General features: G+C 42.1%; 1 protein-coding gene across 4 annotated transcripts in view; it reads left to right on the top strand.

Annotated features, from left to right (window-relative positions):
* Window positions 1-26,486, top strand: part of LOC106572215 (voltage-gated potassium channel subunit beta-2) — a 111,414-nt gene that overhangs the window by 79,192 nt on the left and 5,736 nt on the right. For 2 of the 4 annotated variants that reach the window (XM_045696012.2, XM_014146204.3), the window contains 12 exons: window positions 151-188; window positions 787-866; window positions 1,704-1,748; window positions 9,920-9,964; window positions 13,432-13,475; window positions 13,702-13,788; window positions 14,355-14,399; window positions 23,085-23,170; window positions 23,312-23,432; window positions 23,949-24,043; window positions 25,008-25,128; window positions 25,564-25,652. In XM_045696012.2, the coding sequence (XP_045551968.1) occupies window positions 151-188; window positions 787-866; window positions 1,704-1,748; window positions 9,920-9,964; window positions 13,432-13,475; window positions 13,702-13,788; window positions 14,355-14,399; window positions 23,085-23,170; window positions 23,312-23,432; window positions 23,949-24,043; window positions 25,008-25,128; window positions 25,564-25,652 (896 nt within the window). The remainder of the gene's footprint in view (window positions 1-150; window positions 189-786; window positions 867-1,703; window positions 1,749-9,919; window positions 9,965-13,431; window positions 13,476-13,701; window positions 13,789-14,354; window positions 14,400-23,084; window positions 23,171-23,311; window positions 23,433-23,948; window positions 24,044-25,007; window positions 25,129-25,563; window positions 25,653-26,486) is intronic. The other 2 variants (XM_014146206.3, XM_014146205.3) reach the window with 1 other exon arrangement.

The following is a 26,486-nucleotide window of genomic DNA, read 5'->3' as shown; positions in this document are numbered from 1 at the left end:
GTTTCCCGGACACTGATTAAAACTAGTCCTGGAGTAAAAAGCAAACGAAAGGGAGAATCTCCATGGGAAATTATTTGAAGTTCAGGGCTAGGTTTAATCTGGGTCCGAGAAACCACTCCATAGAGTTCTAACACTCTCTACTCTCCACAGGCACGTGGGTTACCTTCGGAGGACAGATCACTGATGAGGTAGGCGGAGACTCCGTACTCACAACATCCATTCCTCATGTCCACAGTGTATGTGACATAGTGGAGTCAATATGTGCGATATTAGAGTGACATCCTAATTCAACCATGAATCTACATGTCAATATCCCATTTAGTTGCTTGATTGATTATTATATTAATTAAAATCAGATTTTAGGTCTAGACTAACAGTGAAAATAATTTTCCAACAATGCAGAGTTAAAGATGCAAATAAAATATAAAATAGAAATAGTGAAATGAGGTAATGTATAAATACACAGTGAATAACGACTAACAATAATTAGTAAAAACAACATAGCTATATACAGGGAGTACCAGTACCGAGTCAAGGTTATTGGGGTACGAGGTTATTGAGGTAGATATGTATTGTACATATAGGTAGGGGTAAAGTGACTAGGCACTTAACAAGGATAGATAATAGACAGTAGCAGCAGCGTATGAGGTGAGTGTGTGCACAGCGCATGTTATCCATGTGTTATTGCTTTATGCTAATCAACTAAAGCCTTTTCACTTTTCAGACCTTCTATTAGACAGACACAGACACCCATGCCAACCTCTCTCTCTCTCTCTCTCTCTGTAGATGGCGGAGGAAATAATGACATTAGCCTATGAGAACGGAATCAATCTGTTTGACACAGCGGAGGTCTACGCTGCAGGGAAGTGAGTGCACACACACACGCGCACACATGCACACATGTGCAGACACACATGCACACCCACCACACACACACATCCGCTCTTCCATTCCATCTCCGTCTGTTTTACTGGGCCTCAGTGGCTAACCACTTTGAGGTCACTGTAGCTTCAGAGCGTGGTTGAACTCCCATCCCCTCCAACTGCATAAGAACATCTTCAACTGCATTGTGTGTGTGTGTGTGTGTGGTGTGTGTGTGTGTGTGTGTGTGTGTGTGTGTGTGTGTGTGTGTGTGTGTGTGTGTGTGTGTGTGTGTGTGTGTGTGTGGGGGGGGGGGGGGGGGGGGGGAAATTATTGCTAATAACACACACACACCACATACAGTACACACACCACAAATACACACTAACAAAGCTGTGTTTGATAAGAGCTGTCACATAGAGGAAGATGTGCTTGATGGGAAATGATAAGAGCCATTCATGGAGAACACATTGGTCCTTGGGGCAGAGATGTAACATCTGTCAACAGCCAGAGAGATGCAGTGTCCTCGACCCAATCCTCCCTCTATCCTTCCCTTTCACATGCTGAGAATGTCCTTTTGGAGAGAGAAAGAGAGAGCGCGAGAGAGAGAGACTGAAAAAAGTCTGAAAAAGCGATAGACAGAGCATTATTCTCTGCTGTCACGTTTCAGTAAATCGCCTGCTTCATTAGCCTTGACCTCATAGACCAGAAGTCCCCACTGCTCTCCTATTTCACAAATTGTGCTCAGTACTTCCCTCATGCACCATTTGTCAATAACATCCAAAGAGTGGTATTCATTAAACTTCCCATGGTTGTAAGAATTTGTTGTTCTTCTCTTCCAGGGCAGAGGTCGTATTGGGAAACATCATCAAGAAGAAAGGTTGGAGGTGCGTAGAGTTTTATGGGATTTTTGTTGTCATCCGGAGCAATTTTCACGCATGCCCCAGTGTGTGTGTGTGTGTGTGTGTGTGTGTGTGTGTGTGTGTGTGTGTGTGTGTGTGTGCGTGTGAAATTATTGCTAATGCCATCTATGTTGGAAATCATAATATTTTTTTATGAGCATGGCCTTATTTCTATTACAGCATATTGGATGACTGTCTTTCATATTCCATTCACCCAGCTCAGTGTAACATCCATAGGTTTAGGCTACTACATGATCCCAAAAAATTTCCTATACCCATCATGAGGTTGCTACAACCTAGCTTATGAATGAAAGTTTACAACGTAGGTGCACAGGTCAAGACAGAATTTTGAGTAATCAAGGTGACAGACAGTGACACATTCAACACCACCTTGCACACTCTTGCTTGCATCTAGCTGATCTAGGTTCTAATCATTAGTTCAACAGTTGCAAATGAGAGTTCCTATTGGACAAATGAATGTATGTTTATCCCCGTTTTGTTCCGTTTGCTTCCGTTTAAGAAACTTTTTCAATAGAATTGGCGGAATGAATACATCCCTGATCACACGCAAACACAATTCACTTTCATAGCAGCCACATATGAACAGCATGATCACTTTACACGTTGTATAATTCCTTCTCGCATCTACGCGCTCTCCTCCTCTTACCTTTTCCCTTCGCTTGTGGACTTCAGTGCACAACACATCAGCTGTCTGTGACCAGGCGAAAAAACGTTTCCAAACCAATCATTCATATCATAACTGCTAAACGCTACTCACAGCCTACATCGTTGTCACCATATTAGCTAACATCATAGACAACATACAGTGCTTTGCACAAGTATTCACCCCCCTTGGCGTTTTTCCTATTTTGTTTCATTACAACCTGTAATTTAAATATATTTTTATTTGGATTTCATGTAATGGACATACACAAAATAGTCCAAATTGGTGAAGTGAAATGAAAAAAAATTACTTGTTTCAAGAAATTTACAAAAATTAAAACAGAAAGGTGGTGCGTGTATATGTATTCACCCCCTTTGCTATGAAGCCACTAAATAAGATCTGGTGCAACCAATTACCTTCAGAAGTCACATAATTCATTAAATAAAGTCCACCTGTGTGCAATCTAAGTGTCACATGATCTGTCACATAATATCAGTATATATACACCGGTTCTGAAAGGCCCCAGAGTCTGCAACACCACTAAGCAAGGGGCACCACCAAGCAAGCGGTACTATGAAGACCAAGGAGCTCTCCAAACTGGTCAGGGACAAAGATGTGGAGACGTACAGATCAGGGTTGAGTTATAAAAAATATCCGAAACTTTGAACATCACACGGATGTTAAAAAATGGAAAGAATATGGCACCACAACAAACCTGCCAAGAGGGGGCCGCCCACCAAAACTCACGGACCAGGCAAGGAGGGCATTAATCAGAGAGGCAACAAAGAGACCAAAGATAACCCTGAAGGAACTGCAAAGCTCCACAGCGGAGATTGGAGTATCTGTCCATAGGACCCCTTTAAGTCGTACATTCCACAGAGCTGGGCTTTACAGAAGAGTGGACAGAAAAAAAGCCCTTGCTTAAAGAAAAAAATAAGCAAACACATTTGATGTTCGCCAAAAGGCATGTGGGAGACTCCCCAAACATATGGAAGAAGGTACTCTGGTCAGACAAGATTAAAATTCAGCTTTTTGGGAATCAAGGAAAATGCTATGTCTGGCGCAAACCCAACACTTCTCATCACCCCGAGAACACCATCCCATGTTTTTCATCGGCAGGGACTTGGAAACTGGTCAGAATTGAAGGAATGTTGGATGGCGCTAAATACAGGGAAATTCTTGCGGGAAACCTGTTTCAGTCTTCCAGAGATTTGAGACTGGGACAGAGGTTCACCTTCCAGCAGGACAATGACCCTAAGCATATTGCTAAAGCAACACTGGAGTGGTTTAATGGGAAACATTTAAATGTATTGGAATGGCCTAGTCAAAGCCCAGACCTCAATCCAATTGAGAATCTGTGGTATGACTTAAAGATTGCTGTACACCAGCGGAATCCATCCAACTTGAAGGAGCTGGATCAGTTTTGCCTTGAAGAATGGGCAAAAATCCCAGTGGCTAGATGTGCCAAGCTTATAGAGACATGCCCCAAGAGACTTGCAGCTGTAATTTCTGCAAAAGGTGGCTGTACAAAGTATTGACTTGGGGGGGGGGGGGGTGAATAGTTATGCACGCTCAAGTTTACATTTTTTTTGTCTTATTTCTTGTTTGTTTCACAAAAACAAATATTTTGCATCTTCAAAGTGGTAGGCTTGTTGTGTAAATCAAATGATACAAACCTCCCAAAAATCCATTTTAATTACAGGTTGTAAGGCAACAAAATAGGAAAGGGGGTAAATACTTTTGCAAGCCACTGTAGCTTCTAGAACTAACGCATTAGTAAACCCGCTAGCTACAATCATGCAGTACAGTGTACAGTCAGCAAGCAGTTTAGCAGTTACACCAGCGGGCCCTGTTGGCAAGAAATCAATAAAAACAAAAGCTTACCTTGACTTGGATAAGTTCCCGTGTTGGATAGCCATAGCCAGCTAGGTAACACAGCATCCCTCTCTGTTTGAGCCAGGTATTGGGTAGACTAAACTAGCTAGCTGCATTCGCTAGTTAAGCAAGTGAAAGTGAAAAAAATACAACAACATATAGCTAGCTCTCTCTCTCTCTTGCTTCTCCTTCATTTTTGAAGAAATTAATTTGTTCAAAACTGTTCAACTATTGTCTTTCTCTCTCTTTGAGTCAACTAGTCATCACATTGTATGCACCGCAGTGCTAGCTAGCTGTAGCTTATGCTTTCAGAACTAGATTCATTCTCTGATCCTTTGATTGGGTTAATTAACATAAACACATAGCCTACAAGCCACTGATGCAGACCTTTGGAACATTTACATTTTAAAAAGTCTAATAAATCCATGTAATATAGCCTACACCTTCACAATAAATCCATTATTTATTTTAGACAGGTCTAAAGAAACATGATATGAAGAAAATGTAGTCTATTTCAGAAGAACAGAATAGCATACTCTGAGTTGTCCTTATGTTAGGTCCTGATCTGGCTATGCCATATGGCTGTGAGCTACATTAGTTCATTGAGCCGACAAGATTTGCTTAGAATTCCATGCCATTATTTTATATTAATTTATAGTATGAAGAATACAATTGAAGAAAGCTGAATAAAATAGAAATTATATTTTCTCCAAAGATTGGAGGGAGTGAGCACATGCATTCTGTGTTGAGCGGTTAACAAACAAATATGTATTCCTATATGCTTACTTTAGAGTTATTAATGTAACTTTAGTTGTTCTACAAACGTTGGGCTATATGTTTTGATTTTTATTACATTGTAAGGCTGCATGTTGCGACTCCAATGATTATTTGAAAAAGTAGCTTGAAAGGCATGAGCTCTGCTTAGTTTTTTTGCGCAGGCTGTACACACATCTTCAGTCTCTCATTCACAATTTGAGAAGCACTTGATAATGCCTTGAATTTCCCGGCGGCATCCACTTTGTGTGGCCATAATGCACCCTAAAAAAACATGCCTTTTGCAGCCCTTCTCCCTGAGTGCTGCCTGCTCCGAAGCACCTCTCATCTCACTCACACTGCTCTCCTTCATGTGACCGGGTCTTTCTCACAAGCTACAATTGAAGACAGACACATCCGGGACGCAACTGCGTGCGTCCTTATCCAATTCCGAGGTGCATATTGAAGATATTGGAAGAACTGTCCACATTTACTTTTCGTCAGCAACAAAAAGATGAGTAGACCTAACGAACAGCAAAAGCACTAACCCATGTCAATCTACTATCCCCCATAGTACAAAAGTAGACCTATTATATTCTGTGCGAGAAATAAATATTCCAAGCATAGTCTGGTACAGTTGTGGGATGCGATAAATCCCAAATAAATACAACCACTGGCAATGAGGCTGATGCAACAGATCAGAATGTTTACCTTAAAATGTTAATAAACTATTAGGCTATTTCTTCACATTATAAGCGCAGCAATGCGCACATGGTAGTAGGCTATAAGCGCAAATGTTCCATTAGCGGAAAACATCATTATTAAAAGTGACCGCAAATACAATTATGCTTGTAATGATTTTATTATAAAGGTGCATTTTTATGGTGATAATTATCTTTCCCAAACCTCAAACTCACGCGCTGCTTATGTATGCCAGTTAGGCTCTACACCCGTTGTAAAGCAGATTAATGTGCTTCATTTGAAGACATTATTTGTCCACTTTAGTTGTGATACAAACCTTATCAAAACATATAGGCCTATGGGCTAGGCTACATGAGGTGTGCGACTATGATTACAAAAAGTCATACAAAAAGGGCATTGTTTCTTGCTTTAAGCTGGGCATAATTGACAAGTGATAATATATAATTCACAAGTGATAAACTAATATTGTCACCCATCAGACTATTCTTGATTTAATCTTGTCTTTACATATACTAAATAATATATGTGTGAAATTCGTTTTGATTTAGAATGGACCATTATCATGCACCTGTCTCAAAACGGGCAGGGGAAAAAATACATGTCATCTCTGCACTTACAGTGCCTTCTGAAAGTATTCAGACCCATTGACTTTTTCCGCATTTTCTTACATTACAGCCATATTCTAAAATGAATTAAATAAAAAAAATCCTCAGCAATCTACACACAATACCCCATAATGACAAAGCGAAAATAGGTTTTTAGAAATGTTAGCAAATTTATTCAAGGTAAAAAACACATAGCTTATTTACATAAGTATTCAGACCCTTTGCTATGAGACTTGAAATTGAGCTCAGGTGCATCCTGTTTCCATTGATCATCCTTGAGATGTTTCTACAACTTGATTGGAGTCTGCCTGTGGTAATTTAAATTCATTGGACATGATTTGGAAAGGCACACACCTGTCTATATAAGGTTCCACAGTTGACAGTGCATGTCAGAGCAGAAATCAAGCCATGAGGACAAGGAATTGTCCGTATAGCTCCGAGGCAGCCATGTGTCGAGGCAAAGATCTGGGGAAGGGTACCAAAAAATGTCTGCGGCATTGAAGGTCCCCAAGAACACAGTGGCCTCCATCATTGGAAGAAGTTTGAAACCACCACGACTCTTCCTAGAGCTGTCCTCCCGGCCAAACTGAGCAATCGGAGGAGAAGGGCCTTGGTCAGGGAGGTGACCAATAACCCTATGGTCAGTCTGACAGAGCTCTAGAGTTCCTCTGTGGAGATGGGAGAACCTTCCAGAAGGACAGCCATCTCTGCAGCACTCCCCCAATCAGGCCTTAATGGTAGAGTGGCCAGACTGAAGCCACTCCTCAGTAACATGCACATGACAGCCCGCTTGGAGTATGCCAAAAGGCACCTAAAGACTCCCAGACCATGAGAAACAGGATTCTCTGGTCTAATGAAACCAATTGATTGAACTCTTTGGCCTGAATGCCAAACGTCACTTCTAGAGGAAACCTGGTGGTGGCAGCATCATGATGTGGGGATGTTTTTCAGCTGCAGGGACTGGGAGACTAATCAGGATCGAGGCAAAGATGAATGGAGCAAATTACAGAGAGTGCCTTGATGAAAACCTGCTCCAAAGCGCTCAGGACCTCAGACTGGGGTGAAGGTTCACCTTTCAACAGGACAACGACCCTAAGCACACAGCCAAGACAACGCAGGAGTGGCTTCGGGACAAGTCTCTGAATGTCCTTGAGTGCCCCAGCCAGAGCCCGTACCTGAACCCAATCGAACATCTCTGGAGAGACCTGAAAATAGCTGTGCAGCAACGCTCCCCATCCAAACTGACAGAGCTTGAGAGGATTTGCAGAGAAGAATGGGAGAATCTCCCCAAATACAGGTGTGCCAAGCTTGTAGCTTCATACCCAAGAAAAATCAAAGCTGTAATCGCTGCTAAAGGTGCGTCAACAAAGTACTGAGTAAAGTGTCTGAATACTTATGTGAATGAAAAGAAAATGGGGGGTTCAACTAACTGAAACATTGATTTAAATTCCACTGAACACATTGTCTTGAGCATACAACAACACCAGTGTCTAGTCTGCCGCACCTGTCAAATCTCTCTCTCGAATTTCAAACATTTTCTGTCTCAGCAGCTAGACTCGCTCTTTGTAAGGGAGGATGAAGGAGATTGCTAGTGGCGAGACTTGTTTGTTACTCCTGGATTTTGTTATTTTATGAATGGTGAAGTGCACTTAACGCTAGCTATCTAGCCTGCAGGGTTAGCCGGGTAGTCAATGGCATTGGATGGGAGCGCTGAGGGGAAACAAACAGGCTTCTTCCTCACTTCTGAAGAAGTACCCTGCTAAAGCCTACAGCTCTTCTCCTGTTTGGTAATCATAAGAGGCAGCAGCAGGAATCGAGGTTTTCATAAAAAGTGCTATTTATTTTTTGCTTTTTATTTGTTTACCTAATCAGTTACATAATCAGTCAACAATTACTATTAATTAATTACTGCAAGTAAAAAAATAACACACCAGATGAAGTAATTAATTGTTTTTCTGAATTAATTGTTTTTCTGTCAAATCGTCATTGGGGCCAAGGGGACTTAACTTCTCTAGGGTAGGGGGCAGTATTTTGACGTCCGGATGAAAGGCGTGCCTGTAGTAAACTGCCTGCTACTCAGGCTCAGAAGGGAGGATATGCATATTATTAGTAGATTTGGATAGAAAACACTTTGAAGTTTCTAAAACTGTTTGAATGATGTCTGTATGATGTCTGTATAACAGAACTCATATGGCAGGCAAAAACCTGAGAATAATCCAACCAGAAAGGGTGGAAATCTGAGGTTTGTAGTTTTTCAAGTGCTTGCCTATACAGTATACAGTGACTTAGGGTTCATTTTGCACTTCCTAAGGCTTTCACTAGATGTCAACAGTCTTTAGAACGTTGTTTCATGCTTCTACTGTGAATGGGGAGAGAATAAGAGCTCCTGGAAGTAGATGAGTGAGAAAATGACATGAGCTCAGAGGCACGCGCTCACGTGAGAGTTAGCTGTGTTCCTTTTCTTTTTTGAAGACATTGGAATTGTCCGGTTGGAATATTACTGATTTATGATAAAAACATCCTAAAGATTGATGCTATACATCGTTTGACATGTTTCTACGAACGTAAATAGAACTTTTTTTGACTTTTCGTTGTGACATTTTGCGCGCGCTTCCTGCATTTGGAGTAGTGGACTAAACGCGCAAACAAAAAGGTATTTGGACATAAATGATGGACTTTATCGAACAAAACAAACATTTATTGTGGAACTGGGATTCCTGGGAGGGCATTCTGATGAAGATCATCAAAGGTAAGTGAATATTTATAATGTAATTTTTGTCATTTCTGTTGACTCCAAAATGGCGGGTATCTGTATGGCTTGTTTTAATATCTGAGCGCTGTACTCAGATTATAGCAAAATTTGCTTTCGCCGTAAAGCTTTTTTGAAATCTGACACAGCGGTTGCATTAAGGAGAAGTGTATCTATAATTCTTTGAATAACTGTTGAATATTTTATCAACGTTTATGATGAGTATTTCTGTAAATTGATGTGCTCATTCACCGGAAGTTTTGGGAGACAAAACATTTCTGAACATTACACGCCAATGTAAAATGGGTTTTTTGGATATAAATATGAACTTTATCGAGCAAAACATGCATGTATCGTGTAACATGAAGTCCTATGAGTGCCATCTGATGAAGATCAACAAAGGTTAGTGATTCATTTTAGCTGTATTTCTGTTTTTTTTGTGACGTCTCTCCTTGCTTGGAAAATGGCTGTGTGGTTTTTCTTGTCTCGGCACTGTCCTAACATAATCTAATGTTATGCTTTCGCTGTAAAGCCTTTTTGAAATCGGACAATGTGGTTGGATTAACGAGAAGTGTATCTTTAAAATGGGATATAATAATTGTATGTTTGAGAAATTTGAATTTGCCGCCCTGCTATTTCACTGGCTGTTGAATAGGGTGCGTCCCACATACCCCAGAGAGGTTTTAAGTGCAGAAGAATTATAATTAAATCATTCTGAAGAATTATAACATAATGCACTGGATCTCCCATTTTCAAGTCAGAATGCTCACCATGCACCTGTCCCTCATACACGTCTCTCTCCTTACAGGCGCTCCACTTTGGTCATCACCACCAAGATATTCTGGGGAGGAAAGTACGTATTATACTGGAGCCTTTTTCTGTATGTATGTATGTGTGTGTGTGTGTGTGTGTGTGTGTGTGTGTGTGTGTGTGTGTGTGTGTGTGTGTGTGTGTGTGTGTGTGTGTGTGTGTGTTAGAGGCAGTATTGAGGCGGTATGACTTTTAATTGTTTTCCTACGAGGAAACGGGGCCGATCCTCTCCTATGAGAATGCCCTTTCACTGAGGACCAATTAAAAGGGCATATAACGGAATATAACGTATAAATGCCTCATGAGTATCAGGTATCAAGGCAAGACCCAAGTGCAGACTATGAAGTAACAATGTTTATTGTAACAGCAGGGGCAGGCAAACGACAGGTCGAGGCAGGCAGGGGTCGATAATCCAGAGTAGGAGCAAAGGTACAGGATGGCAGGCAGGCTCAGGTTCAGGGACAGGCAGAGTTCAGTAATCCAGAGGTGGAGCAAAGGTACAGGATGGCGGGTAGGCTTACGGTCAGGGACAGGCTGAGTGGTCAGGCGGGTGGGTACAAGGTCAGGACAGGCAAGGGTCAAAAACCAGTAGGACAAGAAAAAGAGAGGCTGAGAAAAGACAAAAGCTGACAGGACAAACAAGATGAACTGGCACAGACAGACAGAAAACACAGGTATAAATACCCAGAGGATAAGTGGGGAAGATGGGCGACACCTGGAGGGGGTAGAGACAAGTACAAGGACAGGTGAAACATATCAGGGCGTGACAGTACACCCCTCCCTCTAGGGATGCCACCTGGTGTTCCACCTGGGTGGATACCTGGTTGACTGTACCGCCGGCGGTGAAAGTCGGCGATAATGGAAGGGTCCAGGATGTCTTTAGCGGGAACCCAGCACCTCTCCTCTGGGCCATAACCCTCCCAGTCAACCAGGTACTGGAAACCCCTGACCCCGTGGTCAAACCCTCAGGAGGCGTCTCACCGTGTACGCTGGCTGGCCATCAATGACACGGGGGGAGGGATGGGCCTAGAAACAGAAGACAAGGGGCAGTCAGACATGGTTTTGACTCTAGACACAGAAAAGGTAGGAACAATACAGAGGGTACAGGGCAACAGAGGATGAACAACAGAGGGGCTAATGGTCTTGGAGCAGGGGGGAAAGGTCTCGGCTTCCGGAGGTGTAGCCGCGGCACTATAGCGCCGTGCCAGTGCCTCAGGCTTGACCTTCTTGGATACGGGTTGGTGCTGTGGGAGCAAAGTGGCCCGGGCCTTACTGAACCCCTCCCGGAGGTCCTGGTACTTTGCGGAGCTGACAGAGAGGTCCGGGGCAATTTCCTAGGAAGATGTCCCGGGGCAGGGAGAGCTGACTTCAGGCAATGAGTGTGGCAGGACGGGCTCCAGCCCACGGTGGCACCAGTATTCCAGTCAATGGAGAGATTGTGTTATCTGAAGCCAAGAGAATCCCAATACCATGGGAACCAGCAGAAATTGTATCGTCTCGCTGTGGTTCCCCGACAGTCGTAGGTTGATGGGGGTGTTCTGGTGGGTGACCCGGCCTATAGAGCGCCCGTCCAGTGCCCTAACACCCATGGGAATGGAGAGGGGTTAAGTGGGGATACCCAGCTGGGACGCCAGGGTAACGTCCATGAGACTAACATCGCCCCCTGAGTTGATGAGTACCTGGAGAGACTTGGACTGGTCACTTTACAGCAAGATGGCATGGAGAGGGGGGCGAGTAAGGGGAGAAGAACAATTATCTTTAAGACCCACTAGTGTACTCACTCCAACAGATGAGCTAGGTCTCTTGAAGGGACAGGTAGACACAAAATGACCGGCAGTACCCCAATACAGACAACTCTAGGTCACAAGTCTGCGTACACTTTCGGGTGGAGACAGCCTAGCCCTTCCGAGCTGCATCAGCTTGGGAAGAGGTGAATCGGCAGTCTCCGGAGGCTCTTGGAGGGACTCGGGTAGGCTCGGATCCTCTCGGGGACGTAGACGCCGGGGACTTCCGGAGTTCATCAGTTGCAAGGTGGGATCCCTGTGTGAGGGATTGGGACCGCAATCGGGCCTCTTCCGCAATCGCACCTCTACATTCCTGTAGCCGACCATCAATCCGGATGATTAAAGCGATGAGTGAGTCGAGATCTGTCGGTAGTTCTCGGGCTGCCAGCTCATCCTTTAGCTCCTCCAATAATCCGGAACTTGTCGAACAGCGCTTCCGGGTTCCAGGTACCCTCCGTTGCTAGCATGCGGAACTCCATCGCATAGTCTGCAACACTGAGGATGTCCTGCCGAAGCTGGAGCAACTTCCGGGCAGCCTCTCTCCCGGACACCAGAGCCTCAAACTTGTCTCACCTCTGCCATGACTGAGGCAGATTTACTTTACATTTTACATTTTAGTCATTTAGCAGACGCTCTTATCCGGAGCGACTTACAGTAGTGAGTGCATACATTTCATAAAAACATTTCCCGTACTGGTCCCCCGTGGGAATCGAACCCACAACCCTGGCGTTGCAAACACCATGCTCTACCAACTGAGCCACACGGGATGGCGGATTGTTGCTCCCACACCACCGTGGCCCAGGCGAGTGCCCTCCCGGACATCAGCGTAATAAGGTACGCTACATTCGAGTGGGCCGAGGGGAACGAAGAAGGCTGTAGCTCAAACGAGGGAGCACTGGGAGAGAAAGGCCCGGCAGGTTCTGGAATCTCTATCGTAGCGCTCTGGGGGAGGTACAGTGAGGGAAAAAAGTATTTGATCCCCTGCTGATTTTGTACATTTGCCCACTGACAAAGAAATGATCAGTCTATAATTTTAATGGTAGGTTTATTTGAACAGTGAGAGACAGAATATCAACAAAAAAATCCAGAAAAACGCATGTCAAAAATGTTATAAAATGATTTGCATTATATCTATAAGAGAGGTCCCGGGGCAATTTATGCATTATATCTATAAACCCCATCAGAACTGAAAATATCAGCTTGTTTCCTTCGAATGTTTGTAAAAAAAGTAAATGTAAACAACCACTGTATAGCCTAAAAACATGGTTAAAACTATGATTTTGATAACATGGTTAGTCAGTCCTTGCACCCATTGCATAGTCTATCGATTTGAGAGTGGTTGGATTTCTCCAGTCCCATCCCTCAGGTTTTACTGAAACAGTTGCAAGGAGAACACTTAGTCAATGTTTCGATTAAGAATTGCTGCTTTAATGGACTTGCCTAGCACTGACAGGAGGCACCAATTCAACTTTAATACGTTAATACATCTTGCATCATAGAGATGGATAGAGGGCACATGCTGCCCCTGCTAAAACATGCTGTGTGTCAAGTGTGCCCTCTATCTATCTATATGTCTCACATTCAACCCACAAATATGGATCGAATACAGTGAACATCTGTACTGTATCAGTTACAGTATGACATGTGAAACTGTGAATTGTAGCACGGAGTTGTTAAACGTCATGATTTTATATCCTGACAAGGGCGTTTGTTGTTTGCTTTTCAGAGCAGAAACAGAAAGAGGGTTGTCCAGAAAACATATCATCGAAGGTAAGCCATTTTTAGTCACTTTTATACTAAGTTATTATTACATGTACAGTGTGGTAGCCTATATACTTGCAGGATATCAATATGACATTTGGATCCAATCCAGTCATTCACTAGATTCAGTACATACTGTATAGTGCATAAATGCGAGCATTAAAAACAAACAGGATTCAGGCTTTAATGTAAAGTATTACCGTTATCTTGATGGTCTTTGCCCTATATAATGCAGGACTAAGGGCATCGTTAGACAGACTGCAGCTAGAGTATGTGGATGTCGTTTTCGCAAACAGACCGGACCCCAACACACCTATGGAAGGTAGGCAGCACTCTTCTTTGAATGCTGTTTGTTTACATTCATCTGTGGTATGTTCAGTACTGGGTATCTGCTGCACCGTGACATATTCTTGCCATAAAAAGACCACCTTGCATCCAGTGGTGCAGCAGTGCAGTAATAATGTTCGGTCAGGCTAGAGTCTCATGCGTACATATTATCTACAGACAGATAAATGGCTCTATGGTTTGGACCTTAAGGTTACATTTACTTTTATTGGGTACATAAGTCTTAAGTTTTTCGAATCCTAGATGTAGAGATAGGACACAGTTGACAGCTCAAACATCCTCTTTGCATACCAAGTGCAGTAATATATGATTGTCTAAACACAAACCTACCGAACAGGGGCATGGGCAATGGATGACACATTTCTATTCCTGTCACTGATTGAAATGGTCAGTAAAGCATTGTGAACTTGAGCTCAGTCAGTGCATGATGGGGCTCGCTGTATTGGGCTGTGGCTCCCACCCTGCTGCCCCTTATGTATACTTCCAGATGTCATTTCATTCGCAGACTGGTCAACGTCTTCACTCTCTTTTTTTTGTCACCAGGAGACCCATTTCACACCTCAAAGTCCAAGACATTCATCATAGAAGGTACATGGTACCCTTAGTCAAAACAAAGTGTTCAATCAACACCCCTTTAAATGAAAGGCATTTTATGGCAGTGACTTGATAAAAGTATTCCTCTCTCCGTTATCCTACCATTCAAAACCCCCTTTAAATCCATAAAATGTTGGACTTTTCGTAGTGCTAGCAAAAAAGGGTGGTCTACTGTGGTAGATTGAGTGAGTGTTTGATTCATACTTGATAACGTTACATATTGTAAGTATATTTTGGAGAAATTCACAGAATTTCATGGATCCCTCAATCATTGTAAAAAACGAAAAATCCATAACTTGTTTCCTTTCTCATTTTCACTTCAAAGCATTTTTTTCTCATGTTTTCTCCATCAGTTCATCAGTATAACCGATATGTTTAGTTGTCAGAAATAAATAAACTGTTTCTGGGCTTATAATGCCAATAATGCCAATGTGGGCAGTTTCAGTCATCTTGAAAAAGCAATTTCCACTTTTTGTTGTTGGAAGAAATGACACTTAAAGATGTCCATTCTCTCCCTGGTTGACAATTGTAACCAAAATAGGATGTAATCCTTCCAGAATCCTTTGATTGACTCAGTTTGGTGTCTTTCTATTTCTATCTCTATTTCTCTTTCTGTTTCTTTTCTCTCTCACTCGCTCTCTCCAACTGTAACTTATGCCAGATCAAGGCAATTATGTAGAGTTCCATACCATATAGAAAGAGAATCAGGATATGAGGTGTACCAAGCCACGTGTACCTTTACAGTAGTCATAAAACATTGTGAAAGCCAACGTACCCCATGCCAAACCCCTCCTGACCATTACTGTTGTCGTTGGCATCACTCATCCCTCCCATTTCTCATATGACTGGCTTGGTTTCCTTTTATTTTGCAAGATGGCAGCTGCTGGTGCTGCTGCAGCCTCCTTTGTGAACCCTGTCTTGACTGCAGTGTGTCCCTCTTGCCTGAGCATGCAACCCATCAGGGCTTTGTTCCAGCCAAGCAGTAACCCAATTATACTAATCAGAGTCTTGATTAAATACTAGTTAATGGGTAGAATAGGTTTTATACTTGGCTGGAACAAATACTTGCTCCAATATGTGCCATAGGAGGGAAAGAATACATACCTACCCCAGGCTAGATGATGGTTTTGGAGCCACTGAAGCCTTATTCACAAATCTTCCTTTTTTTCTCTATTCAACAGTTAAAGCCTGTACAGATATAACAGCCGAGACAAGACGTTTTTATGCAGTTTTAGAACAAAGTTTGCTTGATCTGAACGGTCTAATTTTAGAATGTCTAATTTCGGCTGCTGGAGTTTAGAGAATTCAACCTGTCAAAACTTAGCTAAAGACTTGAGACGAGACTGGTCCGTTTAGCCAATCAGAGAACAGTATGTTGACGTTCTGTGTTAGCCAAGCAGGTAGGTAGCTAGCCAAACAGACAGCTAGCCAACATTTTTGCTCTAGCTAGCCTAGCTTGCTGATTATATCTCTGACAAGTTACAAAGTGTGCCCTATTTCTGGTGCATGTATTTCATGATACTTGTTTGCTACAACAGCTTGCTACAAGTGGTAACTGTCTCAGAGTTTTTTTTATCTGAATGCGCATCTTTAGTCAGCTGTTCTAAAACACATCATTTTAAAACTGGCTAGTTTTTTTCTAATCTCCTCTCTTCATATGTCAGCGTTATATCTCAAATAAAATAAAATTTTCAGCATGTATAAAAGGTGCAGTGAAATGCTTGTGTGCTAGCTCCCACAACATCGCAGTTCAATAATCAATATCAACTAGAAAAGGACATTTACTGAAGTAAATGTGGTGTGCTTGCTAGTCTTGAATTCTTTATGGTTGTGAAATAGTAGTATTAGTGGTAGTGACGGCAGTAGTGATGGTAGTAGTAGTAATGGTAGTAATAGTGTTTTCATAGGCTGTGTTAGCTATAGTGACCTATTTTGGAGTGGTTTGTAGGTGTGGAACTATTATAGTGGGTTATAGTGGGCTAGTATAGTAGGCTAGAGTACTATATCATCATAAGCCATATCATGTATTTTTAATCTCTCAATGTTTTAGTTGGAACATTCTGTAAGTTTTGTGCCAGTTATTTCAGTTTAGAATGTTGAAGCCTGCATTCCGCCATTGAAATAAATGGGGATACGACAAGCTTCATAGTTTATAAAGTATGAATGGTATCAAAAAACGGTGTTGAAGACATCTAAGTTGAGTCTGTCTGCACATGTCAACATTGGGGTGGTGTTTGTAGCTGAAATGGTTCAAGAGCAGTGGTAAATCCAAATGTTGCCTTTGAAGTCTATGTAGCTTTTATGCAAATGTAAAACTGTTATAGTTCCAAAAGTACAAAGAGCATCAACAATCTTTTGACATGCAATCTAAGTTGAGTCAGTCTGTACATGTCAGCATTTGGTTTGGTGTTTGTAGCGTTAATGGTTCAAGAGCATTGGCTAATCCAAATTCTTCGCTTTAAAGCCTATAGAGCTTTTATGGACATTTAAAATGGTTATAGTTCAAATAGTATAAATTGTATCAAAAAGCTGTATTCAAGCATACTATTCCAGATTGGTGTCAACGTTTTTGAGTTTGAATGGCGTTTCTAGCTTAAACCGATGAAAACTAGCAGCGACCGGTATTTCTTCCATTAAAGTCTATAGCCCCTAAAATATATTTGGGTTTATGCTAATATGGTTGTAGTATGAAAAGTATAATTCGTATCAAAACGTTTTCTTCAAGCAATAGTACCAATGCCAGTCTGCACGTTTTAAAGTTGCTTTGGTGTTGGGTATATTTAACGGTTGAAGAGTATTGGCGAATCCAAATACTTCCCATTTAAGCCTAGGTACCACCATTAAAACAGTGATAGTTCAGAAAGTATACATGGTATCAAAACGCTGAATACAAGCAACCTATTCTAGACCAGTCTGCATATTTTAAAGTTTGAATGGCGTTTCTAGTTAAGGGCTACATTTTTACCATTCAAGTCTATGGCCATTGAAATGCATTGGGATTTATGGAAGTATGGTTGTAGTGTGAAAAGATTTTTCAAGTGCACTGCAGATGGTGAGCCTACACGTTTGAAAGTTGTTTTGGTATCGGTAGATTTTACGGTTTGACGCTACAGGTGGCGGCGGAGAGAAAAGTAATAATAACAAGTTTGAACAGTTTCTAAAAATGAACATGTAATATAAGAGTTATTATGCATAGTAATAGCCAGATATGTACACAATAGGATCTACAGTATAGATAATGAATGTGCTATGTCAAGTACAACTGTATTTACAAATATAAAATGGGTAGTATCTTGGTCGCGCTGTTGAATAAATAATATATACTAGAGCAGCAGTGTTGACTATGTGTGTGTGTGTGTGTGTGTATGTATGCACTTGTGTGTGTTTATAGGTGGTTGTATGTGTGCTTGTGTGTAAGGGTTGGCTGTGTGGAGTCAGTGCAAATATGTTCAGTAGTCTGATGGCCTACTTGATGGTTATTCCACATGTGTAATTACTGATGTTATTACACATTTTCTTGTTCCACTATGTAACTCATGTTTTGTAATTACATGTTTGAAAGTCACCTGTGAATTACCATGTTAATAACTCGAACCAAAAGCTGACCTTGTACCATGGAATCCACATGTAATACCAGGGTTATATACATGTATTTACAATGTACTTACCCAGGAGCAAGCAACTTCATGTAAAGTGAAGTGACATTTTTGATAACTTTGTAGTTACAATGTAATAACTTTTGCAGACAATAGGCTAATCAGGAGAAATAAGGAGACAGGATAAAAGTATTCAGTTTGGCTTTTATTTAAAGGATTTCAGAAAGATTCCTATTCAAACCATTCAAATTCAATTTCCCATTTCAGACTCAAATAAATAAAATTTGTCAAATGTACTAACTAGTAAGTAAAGCATACAAGCAAAGGGTGGTAAAGGAGCTAGCCAGCATTTTAAAATGTTTACTAATGTACTAATGTAGCTAGCTAGCTAACTACAGTGCATAGTTAGCGAGCTAGCTACATTAGTAAACATTTTAAAATGCTGGCTAGCTCCTTTACCACCCTTTGCTTGTATGCTTTACTTACTAGTTAGTACATTTGACTAATTTTATTTATTTGAGTCTGAAATGGGAAATTGAATTTGAATGGTTTACATTTACATTTACATTTACATTTAAGTCATTTAGCAGACGCTCTTATCCAGAGCGACTTACAAAATGGTGCATTCACCTTATGATATCCAGTGGAACAACCACTTTACAATAGTGCATCTAAATCTTTTAAGGGGGGGGGTTAGAAGGATTACTTTATCCTATCCTAGGTATTTTATAGGTTTGAATAGGAATCTTTCTGAAATCCTTTAAATAAAATCCAAACTGAAAACATACAGGGGACTGAGGTAGGAAATGGAAAGTGGGAAACCTAGTCAGTTGTACAACTGAATGCATTCAACAGAAATGTGTCTTCTGCATTTAACCCAACCCCTCTGAATCAGAAAGATGCGGGGGGCTACCATAATCGACATCTACGTCTTCAGCACCCGGAGAACAGTGGGTTAACTACCTTGCTCGGGCAGAACAACAGATTTTTACCTTGTCAGCTCGGGGATTCGATCCGGCAAGGATGCCTGTATCTTTGTAGTGATTGGGTGCATTGATACACCATCTAAAGTGTACTTAATAACTTTCTCAAAGGGATATTCAATGTCTGCTTTTTATAAAACGTTTACCCATTTATCAATAGGTGCCCTTCTTTGCGAGGCATTGGAAAATCTCCCTGGTCTTTCTGGTTGAATCTGTGTTTGAAATTAGCTACTTGACTGATGGACCTTTGAAATAATTGTGTGAGTGGGGAACAGTATGGGGTAGTCATTTAAACACTGTTTTTATTTATTTTATTTTTTATTTTATTTCACCTTAATTTAACCACGTAGGCAAGTTGAGAACAAGTTCTAATTTGCAATTGCGACTTGGCCAAGATAAAGCAAAGCAGTTCGACACATACAACAACACAGAGTTACACATGGAGTAAAACAAACATACAGTCAATAATACAGTAGAAAAATAAGTTTATATACAATGTGAGCAAATGAGGTGAGATAAGGGAGGTAAAGGCAAAAAAGGCCATGGTGGCAAAGTAAATACAATATAGCAAGTAAAACACTGGAATGGTAGATTTGTAGTGGAAGAAAGTGCAAAGTAGAAATAGAAATAATGGGGTGCAGAGGAGCAAAATAAATAAATAAATACAGTAGGGGAGGAGGTAGTTGTTTGGGCTAAATTATAGATGGGATATGTACAGGTGCAGTGATCTGTGAGCTGCTCTGACAGCAGGTGCTTAAAGCTAGTGAGGGAGATTAAGTGTTTCCAGTTTGAGATTTTTGTAGTTCGTTCCAGTCATTGGCAGCAGAGAACTGTAAGGAGAGACGGCCAAAGGAGGAATTGGCTTTGGGGGTGACCAGAGAGATATACCTGCTGGAGCACATGCTACAGGTGGGTGCTGCTATGGTGACCAGTGAGCTGAGATAAGGGGGGACTTTACCTAGCAGGGTCTTGTAGATGACCTGGAGCCAGTGGGTTTGGCGATGAGTATGAAGCGAGGGCCAGCCAACGAGAGCGTACAGGTCGCAGTGGTGGGTAGTATATGGGGCTTTGGTGACAAAACGGATGGCACTGTGATAGACTGCATCCAGTTTATTGAGTAGGGTGTTGGAGGCTATTTTGTAAATGACATCGCCGAAGTCGAGGATCGGTAGGATGGTCAGTTTTACGAGGGTATGTTTGGCAGCATGAGTGAAGGATGCTTTGTTGTGAAATAGGAAGCCAATTCTAGATTTAACGTTCGATTGGAGATGTTTGATGTGAGTCTGGAAGGAGAGTTTACAGTCTAACCAGACACCTAGGTATTTGTAGTTGTCCACGTATTCTAAGTCAGAACCGTCAGGAGTAGTAATGCTGGACGGGCGGGCGGGTGCAGGCAGCGGTCGGTTGAAGAGCATGCATTTAGTTTTACTTGTATTTAAGAGCAGTTGGAGGCCACGGAAGGAGAGTTGTATGGCATTGAAGCTCGTCTGGAGGGTTGTTAACACAGTGCCCAAAGAAGGACCAGAAGTATACAGAATGGTGTCGTCTGCGTAGAGGTGGATCAGAGACTCACCAGCAGCAAGAGTGACATCCTTGATGTATACAGAGAAAAGAGGTGGCCCAAGAATTCAACCCTGTGGCACCCCCATAGAGACTGCCAGAGGCCCGGACAACAGGCCATCCGATTTGACACATTGAACTCTATCAGAGAAGTAGTTGGTGAACCAGGTGAGGCAATCATTTGAGAAACCAAAGCTATTGAGTCTGCCGATGAGGATGTGATGATTGACAGAGTTGAAAGCCTTGGCCAGGTCAATGAATATGGCAGCACAGTATTGTTTCTTATCGATGGCAGTTAAGATATCGTTTAAGACCTTGAGCGTGGCTGAGGTGCACCCATGACCAGCTCTGAAACCAGATTGCATAGCGGAGAAGGTGCGGTGGGATTCGTAATGGTCGGTAATTTGATTGTTGAATTGGCTTTCGAAGACCTTAAAAAGGCAATGTAGGATAGATATAGGTCTGTAGCAGTTTGGGTCAAGAGTGTCCCCCCCTTTGAAGAGGGGGATGACCGCAGCTGCTTTCCAATCTTTGGGAATCTCAGACGACACGAAAGAGAGGTTGAACAGGCTAGTTATAGGGGTTGCAACAATTTCGGCAGATCATTTTAGAAAGAAAGGATCCAGATTGTCTAGCCCGGCTGATTTGTAGGGGTCCAGATTTTGCAGCTCTTTCAGAACATCAGCTGACTGGATTTGGGAGAAGGAGAAATGGGAAAGGCTTCGGCGAGTTGCTGTGGGGGGTGCAGTGCTGTTGACCGCGGTAGGGGTGGCCAGGTGGAAAGCAAGGCCAGCCGTAGAAAAATGCTTATTGAAATTCTCAATTATAGTGGATTTATCGGTGGTGACAAGAGTTTCCTATCCTCAGTGCAGTGGGCAGCTGGGAGGAGGTGTTCTTATTCTCCATGGACTTTACAGTGTCCCAGAACTTTTTTGAGTTTGTGTTGCAGGATGCAAATTTATGCTTGAAAAAGCTAGCCTTGGCTTTTCTAACTGCCTGTGTATATTGGTTTCTAACTTCCCTGAAAAGTTGCATATCACGGGGGCTGTTCGATGCTAATGCAGAACGCCACAGGATGTTTTTGTGTTGGTTAAGGGCAGTCAGGTCTGGAGAGAACCAAGGGCTATATCTGATCCTGGTTCTAAATTTCTTGAATGGGGCATGCTTATTTAAGATGGTGAGGAAGGCATTTAAAAAATATAACCAGGCATCCTCTACTGATATTGCACACACAGTGAGTCCATGCAACTTATTATGTGACTTGATAAGCAAATTTGTACTTTAGGCTTGCCATAACAAAGGGGTTGAATACTTACATTTCAGATTTTCATTTTATATTAATTTCTAAAAATGTCTAAAAAAAGAATTCCACTTTGACATTGTGTCAATTTAATCAATTTTTAATTCAGGCTGTATCACAACAACATGTGGGAAAAGTCAAGGGTTGGGAATACTTTCTGACGGCACTTTAGGTAACTGCTGTTTGACTTGACATGAAACTAAACTAGAGTTTAATCCCGGGGCTGAGCTAGTGCTTGTATGAAATGTGTTTGTAGAGTGTTAAATCCCCTATTGACTGAGGTGAATGAAGCTCAATGGTAGTGGCACCTTGTAGTTACATGTAACAATGTCACATTTTGGGTCGAGTTATTAAGTAATTCACAGTTGCCTTTCAAACGTGTAATTACAAAACATTAGTTACATAGTGGAACAAGAAAATGTGTAATAACATATAACACAATCTTCAGCAATTGGATGTTTAATTATACGTTCCTTGTTCCAATTGTGTAATAACTGATAGCGCTACAACCTTATTACATATAGTTACAGTGTAACACCTATGTAATTACTATGTTACTACAGTTATAACTGTAATTACATAGTAATAGGGGCAACATAAAATACTGAAAATCTCATTATAATCTGACAGCATGACATGTTAAAATTAAATTGTGCTGCCAGATTATGAGATTTACAGTATTTCTTTTCCACAGAGCTGTTCTTTTTAAAACATGCTTTTAAAACAGCCTGTTATTAAAATTTAATGTTTCTTATATAAAAGTAGCATGAAAAGCTTTGAAGAAAACTCTGGGTTTTGGATTGACCCTACTGTATTTTGACTCTGGCATGAATAGTGTTGTTTTGCCCAGATAAAATTGGTATTTGACTGCCTGATTTGTGACTGTAAAACCTTTTGTGTGTCAAATCAAAACAAAAGCCTAAAAAAAAAGAAAATCAATGTGTCAATTGACTCCAAAAAGGAATGACATAGTATCCTTTTCTCCCCATATGTTTCACTGCTCATTATTTAAACTGATGTGTACATTAACCAGGTAGCTCCTTTGTGCTTTTACCCTTTGTCCAAAATTCTATGTGGACTTTCCTTCTATCCTCTCTTTCTCTTTCAATTCTCATATATCAATTCTCATATATCCCTCTCTTCAATACCTTTCCACCCTCTCTCTTAATCTCACCTGTTCCCACCACTCCTCTCCTCCAATGTCGGGGCCAATGGGTGAATGGTATCTTTTGATTGGCAGAGACGGTACGGGCAATGACCCATGTGATCAACCAGGGGATGGCCATGTACTGGGGAACGTCGCGCTGGAGCTCCATGGAGATCATGGTGAGTTGGAAAACGGTTGAAACACGATTAAACCATGGATTACACAAAATAATCAATTACTTATTCCCATCACTGTATTGTTACGATATTACATTGTTCGTCCCTGAGCCTGTTTGCTGCTGTTCGTTGTCTGTCCTATAGGAGGCGTACTCGGTGGCCAGGCAGTTCAACCTGATACCCCCTATATGTGAGCAGGCTGAGTACCACATGTTCCAGAGGGAGAAGGTGGAGGTGCAGCTTCCCGAGCTCTTCCACAAAATAGGTAAGTTACACAGCAACCGTCTGCCTCCCTTCGGTTTGACCCATAAAGGTGGATAGAGGATGCACTTACTACAACGATAAAAGATAGGTGTGCCCTCTTTCCATCTCTATTGTTCCAGCGTTTAATAAGGGTAGATCCTGAAAGAGCTGAGGTCTGCCATTTTTGCCACAAACATACTCCATGTGCTGCTATTCATGTTTGGTAATGTGGCTAATGCTAGCCAAAAGTTGTGATAATTGTAATGTAGCTAATATACAGTATTTGTATTTTGAATGAATCCCTCTTAGGATATGCTCTCAGTCCAAGTAGCTTGTCAAGGCACATAAAGACCAAGGCTTGGAAGTCATAATGGCGGTAAAGCTGGGTATTCATTAGGCACCAAATGGAAGAAAAAGGACTGAAACATAGAGGGCCTACCTGAACTTGTCTAATAAGAAACGCTTGTTTTCGTTTTCCGTTGCAAAACGTTTTGCTACGGTGTGCACTAATGAATATGATCCCGATGTCTCTGTGCAGGTGTGGGTGCCATGACGTGGTCTCCGCTGGCGTGTGGGATCATCTCAGGGAAGTACGATAGTGGGGTACCCCCGTACTCACGGGCCTCGCTAAAGGTAACCTTTGACCCTTGACGAGTGACTGATGCCTTATCCTCTCCAGCCCACATCTGTCACACCCCTTTGCTTGTGGTTGTAGTTGGTGTTGTTTTCTTGTCCTGCCACTCTGCCACCTTCCTTTCTGCTAACAACAGTTTATCCTGATAGTACATTGTTGTAGGACGTTCCTCTGTACTGATGCGTGTCAATTGAGGATTGGGGACTTTTGAGAGTGTCAGGAATGCCATTCGGTGTATATGGGCCAGCTTCAGTTGAACATTCCTTGGAGATTCTATACACCTACGCACAAATACGCACAAATACGCACAAATACACACACACACACACACACACACACACACACACACACACACACACACACACACACACACACACACACACACACACACACACACACACACACACACACACACACACACACACACACACACACTGTGCTCTTTCTACAGTATGTGTGGAGTACCATGCTGTCTATAGCTCTCCTCCTCCTGTTCAGTGATATCTTTGGCTTAATAATCCTCCAATGAAGGGATCTATGCCATTGATTTTCTATGTCATACACTCCACTGGTGGAAACAGGCTATTTAAGTCCACTCAAGCACACAAATGTGGAAGCACAGAACCAAGGTCTAAGACAGAGGGTAGCTGTGTGTGTGCGATAACCAGAGGCAGTCAGTTACAGTCTCTGTGTAGTTCACTCACATAGCAGACATCTGCTCTGCCACTGGTGAGAGATCCACACACATTGGATGCGTTATGTATGATAAATGTATGACTTTCAGCCATTCACAGAAAGGCATCTCTGCACCCCAGAGGTTTCTGGATACAGTAGTCCTGAGCGAGAGTGTGTGTGTGTGTGTGTGTGTGTGTGTGTGTGTGTGTGTGTGTGTGTGTGTGTGTGTGTGTGTGTGTGTGTGTGTGTGTGTGTGTGTGTGCGTGTGTGTGTACTGTGCTGTGACAGGGCTACCAGTGGATGAAGGACAAGATCCTGAGTGAGGAGGGGCGCCGTCAGCAGGCGAAGCTGAAAGAGCTGCAGGCCATTGCCGAGCGACTGGGCTGCACCCTGCCCCAGCTCGCCATCGGTAACACACACCTGCCGCTCTCTCTTTTTCTCTCTGTCTGTCTGTCTGTCCTGTCCAGCCATCCGTCTGTCTGTGTCTTTTGAGCTCCAACGTGTTAGTCAGTCAGTAAAGCAGTCTGTTCGTCAGTCAGTCTGACTTATGCAATGTATCTAACAGTGTTCACAACAATGTCAAATTGCCAGAGTTAGAAAATTTGCTAACTGTCGTCAAAAGTCTGTCTGTCTAGTAGGACCTCAAGTGGGAGGTTGGTCAAGTCCCTGGTAGTCAAATCTTCGATGTGTTAGTTCAGCTTAACATCACAGTGTCTGAGAATGAGTCTTTGTGCTCATCTGAAGGCAATTTTGTTGCACTGGATGTATGTGTGTTTCTTCAGTCCTTCACTGTGCTTCCACACACACATTGTTCATTTTCCTGTGTGGTTGTTCCCTCCCACAGCATGGTGCCTGAGGAATGAAGGGGTGAGCTCTGTGCTACTGGGGGCCTCCAGCACAGACCAACTGATGGAGAATCTAGCAGCAATACAGGTCAGAAGTGAATACTCCACACACAAGTACTCACATTCACATATACTGTACTTATGCATGCTTGCTCACATACCACATACACATGATCTCTCTCTCTCTCTCTCTCTCTTTCACACCACACACACACACACACACACACACACACACACACACACACACACACACACACACACACACACACACACACACACACACACACACACACACACACACACACACACACACACACACACACACACACACACACACACACACACACACACACACACACACAATGGGTGTGAACCCAGGTGTGCAAGAACTCACATTCACACATACTTATGGATACTTACTCACATACCACATACACATGCTCTCCCTCTCTCTCCACACACTGAGAAAGACCTTCTAAACGAGCATTGCCTCTAAGTGGTAAATACAGTACCTTTGGAAAGAATTCAGACCCCTTCAACTGTTCCACATTTTGTTACATTACAGTCTTATTAAAAAAAACACACACAATACCCCGTAATGACGAAGAGAAAATGTTAGCAAATGTACTAAAATTGAAAAATTGAAATACCTTATTTACACAAGTATTCAGCCCCTTTGCTATGAGACTTGAAATTGAGCTCAGGTGTATCCTGTTTCCATTGATCATCATTAAGTTGTTTCTACAACTTGATTGGAGTCCACCTGTGGTAAATTCAATTGATTGGACATGATTTGGAAAGGCACACACCTGTCTACATAAAGTCCCACAGTTGACAATGCATGTCAGAGCCAAAACCAAGCCATGAGGTCGAAGGGATTGTCTGTAGAGCTCAGAGACAAGATTATGTCAAGGCACAGATC

The sequence above is a fragment of the Salmo salar genome, chromosome 15 (genome assembly GCF_965601325.2).
Source record: "Salmo salar chromosome 15, fSalSal1, whole genome shotgun sequence".
Classification (NCBI taxonomy): Eukaryota; Metazoa; Chordata; class Actinopteri; order Salmoniformes; family Salmonidae; genus Salmo; species Salmo salar.
The sequence above is the reverse complement of the archived record's forward strand: the minus strand, read 5'-3'. Positions and strand labels throughout refer to the sequence as shown.